The sequence below is a fragment of the Corythoichthys intestinalis genome, chromosome 7 (genome assembly GCF_030265065.1).
Source record: "Corythoichthys intestinalis isolate RoL2023-P3 chromosome 7, ASM3026506v1, whole genome shotgun sequence".
Taxonomy (NCBI): Eukaryota; Metazoa; Chordata; class Actinopteri; order Syngnathiformes; family Syngnathidae; genus Corythoichthys; species Corythoichthys intestinalis.
The window spans coordinates 10,095,621-10,110,473 of record NC_080401.1 but is presented as its reverse complement, the minus strand read 5'-3'; the positions used below and the strand labels follow the sequence as shown (position 1 = coordinate 10,110,473).

At 38.4% G+C, this 14,853-nt stretch overlaps 1 protein-coding gene across 4 annotated transcripts in view; it reads right to left on the bottom strand.

Moving 5' to 3' along the window:
• The window catches only part of hps3 (HPS3 biogenesis of lysosomal organelles complex 2 subunit 1), a 42,419-nt gene that overhangs the window by 23,014 nt on the left and 4,552 nt on the right, over positions 1–14,853 (bottom strand). For all 4 annotated transcript variants that reach the window (XM_057841986.1, XM_057841987.1, XM_057841990.1 and 1 more), the window contains 10 exons: positions 14,295–14,388; positions 14,122–14,195; positions 11,226–11,438; positions 10,918–10,975; positions 8,778–8,854; positions 6,442–6,565; positions 6,094–6,244; positions 5,930–6,012; positions 5,632–5,803; positions 1,586–1,667 (listed from right to left, as the gene is read on the bottom strand). In XM_057841986.1, the coding sequence (XP_057697969.1) occupies positions 1,586–1,667; positions 5,632–5,803; positions 5,930–6,012; positions 6,094–6,244; positions 6,442–6,565; positions 8,778–8,854; positions 10,918–10,975; positions 11,226–11,438; positions 14,122–14,195; positions 14,295–14,388 (1,128 nt within the window). The remainder of the gene's footprint in view (positions 1–1,585; positions 1,668–5,631; positions 5,804–5,929; positions 6,013–6,093; positions 6,245–6,441; positions 6,566–8,777; positions 8,855–10,917; positions 10,976–11,225; positions 11,439–14,121; positions 14,196–14,294; positions 14,389–14,853) is intronic.

The window sequence follows — 14,853 nt, the reverse complement described above, 5'->3', positions numbered from 1 at the left end:
AATTGTGGTTTTCTGTTCATTCGTTGCTTGTAGAATATCCTAGAATGATTTCCTGACCAATGTATCGATAATCATTGTATCGCCATATCGTCAGTTCATCGTTATCGTAAGCTTTGTATCGCAAATCGTATCGTATCATGAGGTACCAAGAGGTTCCCACTCCTAATTTTCATATTGTACGTGGAGTACGTCAGCTTGCGTCGTAGCAGTGCTTGGGTCGTGTCACTGACAGCGACTGATCATCACCACTATTCATTTGCATCTTTCTATGGATTCATATTCCAGTCTTTCAAAAGATTCAGGCTGCTTTGAGCATTATAAGCAATTAGGCTGCAACAACTAATCGATTAATAAATTAGTTACCAACGAACTTTATAATGAATTTTTGCGGGCAGCAGTGCGCAGTCCCGTTTGGGTCCTTGTTTGCGTGTAGTGCAAGGCTGCACGAGTGCCAATGATTACAGAAAGACAGAGAATTCACTGCTAAACTTAGGTTTAGTTGCTGAATGAATAATATTTAAACAAGAGTTAGATTGTCTTGAGTCGTGTGGGTTTTTAGATTCAGTGTGTCTCCGTCTGAGGTGAGTAAATGAAACCAACTGTATTGTTTGTAATTCTTTGTTGATGAGCGATTATGCTAATTAGTGTCTTGAGTGTCTGTTTATATTGTGTTTTGGAGAAGCATATCAGCACTTGAGTTGTTAGATAGTAAAATTGCCTCATTTCTTTTTATACAGAAACCACAAGCATAAACACAATCATATAATAGTCTCCTTTCAATACAAACTCAAACGGTAAATTGTCATACAAGAGAGTGTGCTTTGAAATTGGATTGGATTTATGAACAACTGTTTGATAAAGAAAACTGACATTACAGACTGCCACCCCCTTATTCGATTTTGTTGCTTAGTTTGTTGGAAGAAAATGAATGTGTCACTGACACAATTTATATCAGCGCTTTGCCCATAAGAAAAAAAATTTCAATCAGCAGCACTTTATTGTAATTTCAATGAAAAGGTCTTTTGTCTGATTTGTGAGCTGAGAAAATATTTTTATGTTTATACTCAGAACCCTTTTTAGAAACTTTAAACAAGTTTTATGTACTTAACAGTACAGTTGTAGGCCACAGCTAAGTCAGGAAGCTTTAATAAAATATTATTTTTGAAGGCAATAAGCAACCATTGCCTTCATTGTTACTTTCCATATGCCTAAAACAACTTCAAGGTAAATTGTTAATGTAATTGAAAACAGTTCAGTTTAAGTAATCGATTAATAAATCGTCCCATTAATCAATTACAAAAATAATCGTTAGTTGCAGCCCTATTAAGCAACAAAGGTTATGCTGTCTCCAATGTAAAAATTGTCTCCAGTGCCTCTGCTTACATCACACCAGTAGACCACATTTGTTGATTGTGCCAATGAAAACAAGCTGTTTTAGGCATTAGTCATTATTTACAGATTGCTTCAAAGATGATTGATGAAAATAAATACCAATTTTAAATCCCTAAACAACAAATGGATATGGTGAGTGTCAGTGAAAAATGGACAATTTGGGTAACAAGGGAGGTATTTTCATCATTCATACCCTCATTGTGGTATCGATGTAGGGGTCCTCAAACCTGGCTGCAACCGCTGCACAACGAACCGTGAAGCATTGCAGAGCATTCCTAATAATCAATCAGACAAAAATACACAAATAATTTAATAGTTGATAATCAAAGTAGCATGATTAAATTTGATTACTTCCATCACTATGCAGTAGGGGTGGAAACCTCTGGGTACCTCGCAATACCATACGATTTGCGATACAAGGCTTACGATAAGGATGATCTCACGAAATGGTGATTAAACAATTAAAAAAGCTTTTCAAGTGATTTCGAAGGGCTTTCGCAGTTTACAATGTGCTTGTTGTGCCTTGTACCAATCAATATTTTAAGGTAACTTTTCATAGTGGTTCAAGAATCATGCTGCACAAAAAAAATATGCCTGGCTACCTCTACCGTATTTTCCGCACTATAAGACGCACCTAAAAGCCTTCAATTTTCTCAAATGCAGACAGTGCGCCTTATAATCCGATAAGCCTTATATACGGAACAATATTGATTCATCTTGGTATGACATTCCCTTTAGCGCAGCTTCATCCAGTGGTGGCATAACATAACCCCAACCAACACCACTACTACTACTATTGCGGTGCGTCCTATATACGAAAAACCATTTTAATATAGGCCATTCATTGAAGCTGCGCCTTATACTCCGATGCGCATTATAGTGCGGAAAATACGGTACATGCCGTTTTATACTTCATTAAACAGTTTTTATTTAAGTGTTTTACTAGCTTATTCCTTCAAGCCCGTTCAAGTGTGATGCATGCGCACTAGCTCGCAGTCTAACACATGCTGAGCAAACTGACCCGCATGCGCAGAAACATAAAAACAAATTATAAGCACACATGCTGGCTCTACGTTATTCTAATGCAGGGGTCAGCAACCTGCGGCTGCCCCAGAGGCTCCTTGGAGCTATTTAAACCATTTGAAACCATTCATTTTATTTGAAAATGGAAAAAGATTGGGAGAAATATATTTTTTGTTTTAATATGATTTCTGTAAGAGGGCAAACACTTCACTAATATTGTAATGAAGTTAAATTTGAGGCGGCATCATACAACAGAGTAGTCACGTGGCACGTCATTCTCGATAGGATACACTGCAGGGAAAATAAATATTCAATCATGAAGACTCATTACGTATTGTGTTGTGCATCATCAGCCATACATCATCAGTAATATGACAATTACAATGCCATACAAATACATACAAGAAACAGTACAACTATTCAGAGATTGAGGCAGCTGTTCTTTCTCAATGCTGTAATGTCAGACAGTCCTCCACAAACAGGCAGCCCTGCCCTGCAAACACTCAAGATGCTAATTGGAGCAATCCAACCGTGTGGTTTTGAGAGTGTGAATGGGAATGACTAATGAGGACCTCAATGCTCACAAAAGTTATGCTGAGTAGAGTCAAATGACCCTTCGCTGGATACAAAAGTGATTTGTATCAACTAAAGTTGCACCGATACCGATACCAGTATCGGCAGGGGCACCGATCCGGCCCGAACTGGTGGTATCGGTATCGACGAGTACCAACATTTAGGGCGCCGATACCATCTACTGGCATCACTTTAGAACTGTCCTCCCCACGTGAGCCAACTTCCCAAATCCCGATGCATGATATCTGTATGTCTTTGTCTCGAAATTATTAAACGAAAATAACATCTTCGTTTTGTAACGCGTGGCAGGGCAGGATGAGTGCATAAAAGGTAAAAAAGGGAGTAGACGTCCACTTATGCACTTTTAATAGACAAAAATAAATAAATCCAGCTCAACCACTCGTCACTCGGGAGTGCAACGGACCATGCACACATGATCACACTTTACTCCCCAAAAAGTAGGTAGCAACTGAAGAAGAAAGTAAACATACAACATAAAGCGGCGCCACCGTGTGGTGGAGGTCCAAAGGAAGAAAGAGGATCACAGAAGTGACCGTTACATAGTCCCCCCTGATGAGAAAAAGGCTGTCCACAGCCGTACACAGCTGAAGATGAACCATAAAACAGCGAATACTATACATAGACGACTGTAAAGGCTGAAAGGCACATAGGGCAAAGACTATATGAAAGATAAGAAAAACAAATGCACAGTGGTTTTTACTCTTTGAACTTCAAAAGCTTTGAAAAACATGAACCTCAATTTCAACAACAAACATGGGCAAATATGGTAACCAAATCAACACATGACAAACAAAGAGCAGCACAAAACATGGCCAACAACCAGAAACGGCTCACTCCAGGCCAAGTCTGTCAGTGTGAAAGGCATCGGTCCATTTATGATTAGCCCAACCAGACGCCATCCTGGGGCAACGTCTGGGCCTGAGGTCGTATCGCCTTGACGATCCAGGAAATAGACGGATCCCAAACCAATGTCGAAACAGCGGTCGGACCATCACATCCAAGAAATAGACGGATCCTTCTCACGATAATATCGCAGCCGCGGTCGGGAAAACTCCGATCCTCAGAGGCACAGGAATCGCCAACCACCATCCACGTGAGGCAGTCGATGTCACCTTCGAATCCAAAACACGATTGAGGTCCAAGGAAAAAATGTTCGGGCGCCATTTGTAACGCGTGGCAGGGCAGGATGAGTGCATAAAAGGTAAAAAAGGGAGTAGACGTCCACTTATGCACTTTTAATAGACAAAAATAAATAAATCCAGCTCAACCACCCGTCACTCGGGAGTGCAACGGACCATGCACACATGATCACACTTGACTCCCCAAAAAGTAGGTAGCAACTGAAGAAGAAAGTAAACATACAACATAAAGAGGCGCCACCGTGTGGTGGAGGTCCAAAGGAAGAAAGAGGATCACAGAAGTGACCGTTACAGTTTTCAATATTAAGGATGTCCACTACAACGCATATCCGCAATGTTATGCTGCTTTTCTAACATAGCATTCACAAACGATTAGCATGCTTAAGCTAACGCATGCTGATGTAGCGCCAATGGGATCAGAAAGATTAAGACCGTGAGAGACTAAGCAAACTCATGGTTTAATGATGAACAATGAGTGGCAAATTACGAGCGCCGTACTTCAAAATCGTCCTGTTTATGAAAGTCGATTGCCATATGCTGGTGTTGTGCTTGTGCAGTAATGAGGAGAAGTGACTTCTGTGGGCAGAAAACACTCAAGCGGCGCAGCGCGCACACTAAATATCATCAGATAGCAACCTAGATGTCCTATGTTAGATCCCATGCCAACCCTCGCGCGCACACACTAGATATCATCAAATAGCAACCTAGATGTGCTACAATAGATCCCATGCCATTAGCTGTGTGAGCCCAGAGCGACGCGTAGTCCATATACTACATTGATGAATTAGAAACCGCCATGACTGTATGGAAGTTAAGCAGGCCAAATCAATCCATATCAGTGACTATAGATAATGCTGCAAATACTGTTAATTCAGCACGTTACAGATGGACTTGGACCACAAATAGGATGTTTAAATATAGCTGCTAAGAGAGCTGCAGCAATCAACAGTGTGCCCCACTTTACAAACAGTAAAGATTGTGTCAGCACTTACAGTATATACAAAATTTCTTCAGGTCAGTAAGAAGTAAGCACATAAATATTATGCACTAAAATGCTTGTTTATATGATGGCACTGTTATTTTTGCTTGTTAGCAAATAAAAAAAAAATTAAATAATAATAATAATAATAATCAGTTGTATTTTCTGTTTCAGAGCATTAAATGTATTGAATTTTATCGAAAATCGTACCGAACCGCGACTTAACTGTATCGTTGCATCCCTTATACATACACATAAATATATATATATATATAAATATATAGATATATATGTGTGTGTGTATTTTTTATTTATTTTTTTGCAAACAGAGTGGTATCGGAATGGTATCGGTATCGGCCGATACTGCACAGCCAGGTATCTGTATCGGTATCGGGCCCAAAAAATGGTATCGGTGTAACACTAGTATCAACTGATCCACCCTTGGTAGTTGTTGCGGTATGAACCTAGCCTTACAGTAACTATAACCTTTTAAACAAAACTTACTGTGTAATGACATGTAGCAAGTGGTCTGTCAGCACCGCTTCCAAGACCTTCTCTGGATATTGATAAATTGAGATAAGCTCAACTCCGCCTTTGAGGCTGTACAGGTAGCCAGTGGTGGGAAGAGAAAAGAAGCAGAACACACAAGTTGGTTCTTCGACCGGTGACTGGCAGCCTGCATAGACAAAGATACACATGTAGTACAAATGACACTGATAAATATCCTCACAGGTTTTCTGGGTATTTAACTACACCTTTCACAGTTAGTGACTTAACCGATACTCCATTCAATTCAACTCACTTGTAAATAATGGTTGGAGTTTGAGGGAGTGAAGGTGCGTCTCCTCCACACTGCAACCCTGTAAGTAATCTGGAGTAAAACGCCTAAGGTAGGGTATATCACCAGAGGAAAAAAAAGATAAAATTATTTTTTTTCTGAAGAAGAACACACATACACACACGTACCTGAACAAAACATAGGAGAAAGTATTTTGCCCTCTCTCCTCAAGCCCCGCTTTCTCGATGCTGACAGGTATGTCACAGTCTTTAGCTCGCTCTCCGAGCAATTCCTGGTGTCTTGGAAGAATTAGGAAATCAGCCTGGTCTTCAGTAACATCTGCGCACAACATTGTTTAATGGAGAAAAGAAAAGAAGCATTCTTAATTTTACAATACTGTACGTTTATTAATGTGGTTGAATTTAATATCTCTGGTTCTTGGACTAAACTTAAAACAGCAATAGCAGCAACCCACTTTTAAACAATTTTAGCTAGTGTATCAAAGATAACCCACAGAGAGCTTTGTATTTAATCACCATCTTTTGGTTCCTCCGATGACTCTTCCAGCTCCAGTTCATTTTGCTTATAATTAGCTTCCAGTTTAAGGACCAGCACCTCCAGGTCTGTTTGCACAGCAACATATCCTGCACAGAGTGCCACCTTGAGGGGTGCAGGAAATATTTAAATTAATCAAGCTGTAGCACGCACAGACCAACATAAGTACATTTCTTTTAGCTCAGAGGCACACTTGACTAAAAGAGACCTGCCCCATGTCTGCAATCTATGGTACCAAAGCAATGTTGTCATTGAGAATTTGTCTTTTTCTATTGACTGGTGATACTGCATACCCCAGGGGTCTACAACCTGCGGTTCCAGAGCTGCATGTGGCTCTTTTATTCTTATGCTGTGGCTCTTTGTGACTTTTAAAATGAACTCTTTCATTGCCATTGACAATACATATCATTTTTCTTGTTCTGTGAAGTTCATTGAGCTGATCACTAGTAAACAGACGTCCAATACATTTCAATCTGTGTTCTGTTTATTTGAGATCCTTTTCGAATTAAAAATTTGATAATCATCTTAAGTTTGTCACTAAATCTGCTTATTACCACCTAGAAATATAGCCAGTATTAAGGGGCTTCTGACTAAACAAGTCTTTGACAAACTTAAGCATTCATTCATTTTCAGTTGGTTGGACTATTGCAACGGTATATTTACAGGTCTTGATTTTTTTTTTAAAATCAGTCAGGAAGCTGCAGCTAGTACAGAATGCTGTTGCCTGAGTCCTTACAAATACAAAGAAGCTGGACAAATTACACTGGTTTTGAAATAGTTACACCGGCTTCCAGTGAGACAAAGGATATACTATAAAATACTACTACTCGTCTACAAAACACTTAATGGCCTTGGACCAAAATACATGCTTGATTTGTTGGATCCCTATGAAGCATCTAGACCCTTACGGTCGTCTGGAACCAGTCTTGTATGTTCCAATAACAAGAACCAAGCAGGGTGAGGCAGCATTTACTTATTATGCTCCACACCTCTGGAACAAGTTACCTGAAGGTCTGAAGTGTGCTCAAACTGTTAGCTCCTTTAAATAGGGTCTAAAAACGCTTTTGTTTACCACATCATATTCATAACTGTCTATATATTTCAAATTTCAAGCTATTGTCTTTTTATTCATTTTCTGTTTTATTTCCATTTTTGATTTCAATTATTATTAGTTTTTTAATTCAATTAGTGATTTAATGTGATTTCTATCCATAATTTAAAATTTTGTTAGACATATATATATATATAAAAAATAATAATAACAATCGGGATTTTATAAGGGAACGACTTTGAATTTTTTGATGCCGCTGCTCATGGAGACTCATATATGCCTAAGGTAGGTGCCTGGTTTGGTTTTAGGTCGGTAGCAGCTTTGGTTTCGAAAATATTTGAATTTGAAGTTTATTAACATTGGTCCCCCACGGATCGGCCCTGCGCCCCGTGTCATGTCAATATATTATGAAGTCTATGCTCTGTATGTAGAGGTACCGCTGTATATAAAACATTGAGCAGGGTAAAATTAAACAAAAGTGAGCTGCATGGTACCCCAAGTTACACAGATGCACTATCAGCTTCATTTTCATGACTTTTTCGCCTGTCAAATTGTCGCCACTTCCAGGAGAGCGAAACTCACAAAACTGCTGCCCTGAGAGGCTCCACTTGCCTTGGCCGCTGTTATGCACACGTCCCCCTGGTTGTTACACAGCACCTCACCATGTTTCTATTTGTTATTTTCCAAAAACATCCCAAGTAATGATGTTATGCTTTCGTTGTTATTTTCTCAATATTTATTTCAATCACAACTCGGTGACTGCCCGTAAAAACCGAGCATGACCTCACTCTCGCTCATGTCTGATGCGTTCAAACGCATTCACAAAAAAATAAATAAATAAATGAAATTACATTTAAAAATAACAATGCTTACAATCTTGACAAGCTCTCAACAGAATACTGTATACTTAGAAATATATACACGGACAACCACACAAGCACAGTCCATGACTCTAATGGAATAACATTTTAAAACATGCTGGGTGTTTTGGCTTTCCCGACCCCCTTGTTTAATGATTGATTTAAATGCTATTACACTTAGAAGTTGTTCCTAAGAAGCAGTTGTAAAACATTAATTGTGAATCTTTTGTACATGAAGTTGAATACAACTGAACTACGCTTGGCTTAAAAAAAAAAAAAATAATAATAATATTTTCTTCAATCTTTCGCGTACCACTGGTGGTACTCATACCACATTTTGAGAACCACTGATCTAAGATAACAAAACTATTTTAATAACAATAATAGAAAACAAATGCCACAACACCTGTACAGGTTTAGTTGCAGGAAGATGCAGGATGACAGAGCGTTCAAAGTCAAGAAAGTTGTGGTTTGAGGTCTGATCTGGAAGTAAAACATGAGATGTTAGAGTGAAAAACATCCTGACTCATTAGATATAGACTATTCAACATTTTATTTGAGTTAGGGTTGCGACAAATGATCAGTTTGATAGTCGACTGATCACTCATTATTTTAGCCACTGGTCGAACATAATCTGACAGCACATAAAACAACACATCATCGTGCCAGCAAACAGCTGTTCGCATATAACTATAATTAGCTTTCAGCTTGAGGTATTTCAGGTAATTTTGCGCACACTGTAAATCAAAACACAAATCATAGTTCAATCCATTTTTATTCAACTTTTCTTTTCCTGGACTAGTATTTCTGAAATGTTTATAAATGAAGATGCACATTAAATTCAAAGTGATACTCCAGCCTAGCTGTAAATGTGCATTGAAACCAAGAGCTCTGCATTATGAAAAGTTGTGCTATGCTACTATCTATAATGTGAAAAATACATACTTTAAAATCTATTTCACTCTTTTAAGACATAAAATAGTTTTTAAATGAAGGAATATACAGTATATAGTGCAGCAGAAAACTAAAATTAACACGTGAAGTTTAGTTTTGCTTTTTATTTTTCATTCAAATATATGCAGGGATGGCAATTGAGAATATTTTAATTTGTAATAGCTTTGATTTCCTTCGGTTGTGCATTGACTATCGCAATCACTATCTGATGGTGAAGTCTATGAGTTGTCTGTATAATTTAAAATAGTAAATTAATTCATCAAACTTCAACGTATTGATAAAAATGAAGATGAAGGTAGTTTTAACTAGTGTTATAACTCACAAGACAAGTGTTGGTCTAAAGATCATATTTTCAAGTTCTCCATTTTTTTTCAAGACCAGCACTTCAACTTCACTCATGTGATTTTCAGCAAACACACTTGGTCAAACAAAGAATACAATAAATGTTTTTTGCTTATATTTCAATGACTGAAATGAATGAAATGAAAGAAAAGCACGGAAACATAAACGGTGATAACACTTATAATATTAGTTATCGACAGGCCTATCGTGATAACAAATTTTAGCAAATTATTGCCAAAATTGTCAATTTTTTTTTACCAACTCAACCACTAATGTAGTGACAATACTATGTGATAAATCACCCATTCAAATGCAATAAATTGTTATTCTTAAATAAAACTACTGTATATTAAAAGTATATTTTTTAAAAAAACAGACACAATCCATAACAAGTCATTTGAAAGCTAAGTGCAGAATATGAAATAGATGAGAAATCCAATGCTATTCTGTTCTCTGCCAATCAGAGCCAACCAAATGTGTTTATTTGATCCCAAATGACTGTCATCTTGTCGTGCAAAGTGCGCATGTCAGCAAATTTGAAGCCAAATTATTGATTGCCAACCGTTTTTTCATAATTGATGTCATTTTAAAGCTATTTTACTTTAGAATGTGAAGTATGTGAATTTCAGAAATCTTTACATGTTGCACATGATATGCTTTTATTTTTAAATGTACACCGGAAGTACATCTGCTAAGCTGCTAACTGCTTTACACTAAGTTTTTTTATTTTTTTTTTTAAAGTGCACTTGTCTTCGATTTTTGCCATGCATCTGGTGTCAGCAATAGATTTTTTTTTTTTTTCGCGTCGTTTGCAAATGCTGTAAACCAGTGAGTTTTCGTGTTTGAAGTGTTACCTCTAAACCGCATGTTTGCGTTTTGGAGAACCCTGCATATGTTTTATAGCAGGCTAAAGAGGGTAGTACGTTGTCTTTTTTCTATTGGCCTCTATGTAGCAATGCTAACATTTTACAATTTTTAATATAGATGTGTTTCTTTATTTTGAATGTCTGAAATCACAGCCAGAAAAATTACAGACCTCATTTTAATTTACTGTGAGATAAATTAACTTATTGCATATCATGTCAGGCTTAGTCATCGACGAATTTGATAGTAACTGTTTTTGGCAGCCCTAATCTGAATAGGGGAATACCACCTCTAAAAGCATTCAGGATGGAGCCGTGAACACATCCCGAATAAAAGCTAACCATTTCTTGTGAACTCAAAACTGTGTTTATATATTTGAGTGTTACCTGGATTCTGACTGGAACTCTGCTGAGTGTTTGAAGGTGCTTGTATGTTATGTTGGCTCTGAAAATGACAGTTTTAACATTGAAATCCAAAAGGAGTAGGGATGAAGGGGGGGGGGGGGGGGGGGGTCAGAAATATTATTAACTCAATAATCAATTTCATTAGGAAAGTACTGTTTGAATCCATTTGGGAGATTTTTTTTTTTAATTTAAAGTAATTTAAAAAGGAAAAAAAGTACAGTAAAAAGTAAAAGTAAAGTAAAAACAGCTTACATGAAAAAATTTGGAGCCCATGAAATGAGCATATTTACCATGTTTGGATGGTTCTGTCTTCTCAAAGTAAACAGAACCAAGGTTTTGTCACAGCCAACCAGGAGGTCCCCTGTAACTGGACAACACGCAACAGCAACAGGACGCTCTGACAGGGGAATCTCAATGATCTCCATTTGTACTCCACCCCGTTGAGATGCTCCTCGAAGTAGGTGACCCAACAAGCGTACTCCAACACGAGCCTTTTCCTCAGCCTGGAGAAGCAATCAAAACAAATAGTATATATACTGTACTGTGCTATACACAACTTATGACTTAGAAGCAATTTCATATTAACATAATCATAACATAATCATATCATAACTAACAGCCAAACAGATATGTTGATCCCTCCGCATTGCATTTGAAATACTATTATGTCTAAACATGGACTGGAGGTCATTTTGTTACCATTACTTAAAATATGCAAGCTGAACTGGACATTTTATGTTGTTGTAGTCAGAGATAATCCTGGTGTACAGAAAAAGTACAGGTAGTCCCTGGGTTACGACGTACCCAACTTATGGATTTTTTTTTTTTTTTTAAGTTACGCGACTTAAACAGCGTAACAGTGTCTTGTCCGCTACCTCTCAGTATTGAAGGTTAGTACAGTAAATTATTTGTCATTTAATTTTGTTTTGTATTAGGTCTAATTAATGTAAATGGTTGATTTCTAATTGTTATACATATCTGGTATTTTACTATACTATAGTGATATGAAAAAGTATCTGAACCTTTTGGAATTTCTCACATTTCTGCATTAAATCACAATCAAATGTGATCTGATCTTTGTCAAAATCACACAGATGTAAAAACTGTGCCTGCTTTAACTAAAACCACCCAAACATTATAGGTTTTCATATGTTAATGAGGATAGCATGCAAACAATGACAGAAGGGGGAAAAATAAGTGAGTGAACCCTCTGCCTAAGGAGATTTAAAGAGCAATTGAAACAAATTTTTACCAAACATTTTAAGTCAGGTGTGTGCTCAATCACTGATGAGTGGTTTAACGCAGCCCTGCCCACTATAAAACACACACCTGGTAAGAATTGTCTTGAAGAGAAGCATTGTCTGATGTGCATCATGGCTCGGTCAAAAGAGCTGTCTGAAGACTTGCGATCAAGGATTGTTGATTTGTATAAAGCTGGGGAGGTATACATAACCTTCTCAAAAAGTTGGGATGTTCATCAATCAACAGTCAGAGACGTTGTGTACAAATGGAGAGAGTTTGGCACTGTTGCTTCTCTCCCAAGGAGTGGCCGCCCACCAAAGATGATGCCAAGAGTTCAGCACAGAATACTCAGAAAAGAATCCTAGAGTGTCTGCTAAAGACTTACAGAAATCACTGGCACAGTCCAATATCTCTGTGCACACATCAACTACGTATATGTAAAATACATGGGAGGACTCCACGGAGGAAACCAGTGCTGTCTGAAAAAAAAAACATTGTTGCTTGTTTAATGTTCGCAAAAAGGCACTTGGACACTCCACAGAAGTTTTGGCAAAATATTTTGTGGACTGATGAAACCAAAGTTGAATTGTTTGGGAATAAGACAAAGCGTCATGTGTGGAGGAAAAATGGAACAGCTAACCAACATCAACACTCCATCCCCACCGTGAAGCATGGTGGAGGGAGCATCATGATTTGGGGCTGTTTTCTGTCTCAGGGCCTGGACAACTTGTAATCATAAATGGAAGAATGAATTCAAAAGTTTATCAGGATATTTTGCAAGAAAACCTGAGGTCGTCTGTAAGACAGTTGAAATAAAAAAAGAGGATGGATGCTGCAACAAGACATTGATCCAAAACACAGAAGTAAATCAACTTCAGAATGGTTTCAGAAGAGCAAAATACACGTTCTGGAGTGGCCAAGTCAAAGTCCAGACTTGGACCCCATTGAGATGCTGTGGCATGACCTGAAGACAGCTATTCATGCTAGACATCCCAGGAATTTCGCTGAATTACGCAGTTTTGTCGAGAAGAATGAGCCAAGTTTAGTCCTGATCGATGTGCCAGACTTATCTGCAGCTACAGTCTGGTTGAAGTTATTGCTGCCAAAGGGGGGGCACAAAATATCAAATGTGATTGTTCATCCTATCCTCATTAAAATATGAAAACCTATATATGTTTGGGTGGTTTTAGTTAAAGCAGACACTTTTTTCATCTGTGTGATTTTGACAAAGATCAGATCACATTTGATGATTTTACAGAAATGTGAGAAATTCCAAAAAGGTTCAGATACTTCCTCAAACCACTGTATATGTGCAATCGGCTTTACTTTGTTAAACTCTGGCTTGTTTGACGTCACGCCAGTGCTACTTTCTGTGAGTTTTGAGGGTTGCTTTCACGATGGGAAGCAGTGGTAAAAACCAGTTAACATTTTAAGAAGGCAGAGAAACTGTAAACGGTGCGGGCTCGGTGATGCCCTCCTCTGTAAGCTTGCTATTAGCCTGCGAGCTTATTGAGCAGCATTCGGTTTCACCGCTGGACCGGTGCCACCAATAGCTGCCATTTTCCTTGTTGAATTGTGCATTATTGTGCAGCTAGTGAGGTCTGAATTTGTAAGCAAATATGTCTCCATTTATTTACTTTATAGCATTATTTTACGGTCTTTGTCTATTTTATTTTTGAATTGTGTGTTCATAGTTTGACGGTGACAATTTAATAAATGTCAGTTCTAAGAAGAGCTATGCTTATTTTTTTATCATTGTTTTCACTTTATTTTATTAATATGACGTGTAATACTTGTTTTTGGATAGTAATTTTGAAATTTAGGAGGTACTTAGCTGTGCTTAAAGGGTTAATTCCGATTTACAATGAAATTTGGTTTACGTCGCCAGCGTAGGAACAGAATTCGTTCGCAACCCTGAGACTACCTGTATTTGTTTTAAATCACCTGGTAACGCCAGTTGGTGTAGGCTCTCAGGTAGGTGGCGCTGTTCTTTTCTTCAATTGTGACCAGATAGTCTCCTACATGTGATTTGCGGGGGTGGGGTGGGGGGGGGGGCACAAGTTAGCCCTTTTGCTCATACTTGTGATGGGGAGACAGGAAGAAAAAATACTGCATACCAATGTTGCTGTGCAGGATGCTCCTCACATTGCCCATGGTCGCAAAGCGGCAGATAAGTGGGCAGCCTTCCTGATCCAGATTGTATGCTTCCACCTGAATTTCAAACAACATATTTACTGTCCCACCACCCACCCATCACAATGCATTGCTCGGCACTAGTAATGGGCGCTACAATGCGCTTGGAAGGTGTGCCTATTTAATAATAATGTAAGATAGATCATATTGTTGTTGTCCAATAAAATAAATTTGTTAATACCCCGCCCTGCAATGTGGGCAGTACTTGCACGGTATGGCTGTCCACCAGACTTTGTCACCTTAGTCCGTGGCCTCCATGATGGAATGGTTGGCAGAGTATGCCACCAAAACTTTCTCTCAGGCCCATTCCCTATCAACAGTGGCCTCAAACAGGGGCGTGTACTAGCGCCAACTTGTTTTTCACTGTACACAGCAGCCATGATGAATGGGATACCGCCAGACGCACCTACAATCAACTTGCGTTTCCACATGGATGGAGAAGCCTTCAATCTCGCCCGGCTGCGCGCAACTAATAAAACCACG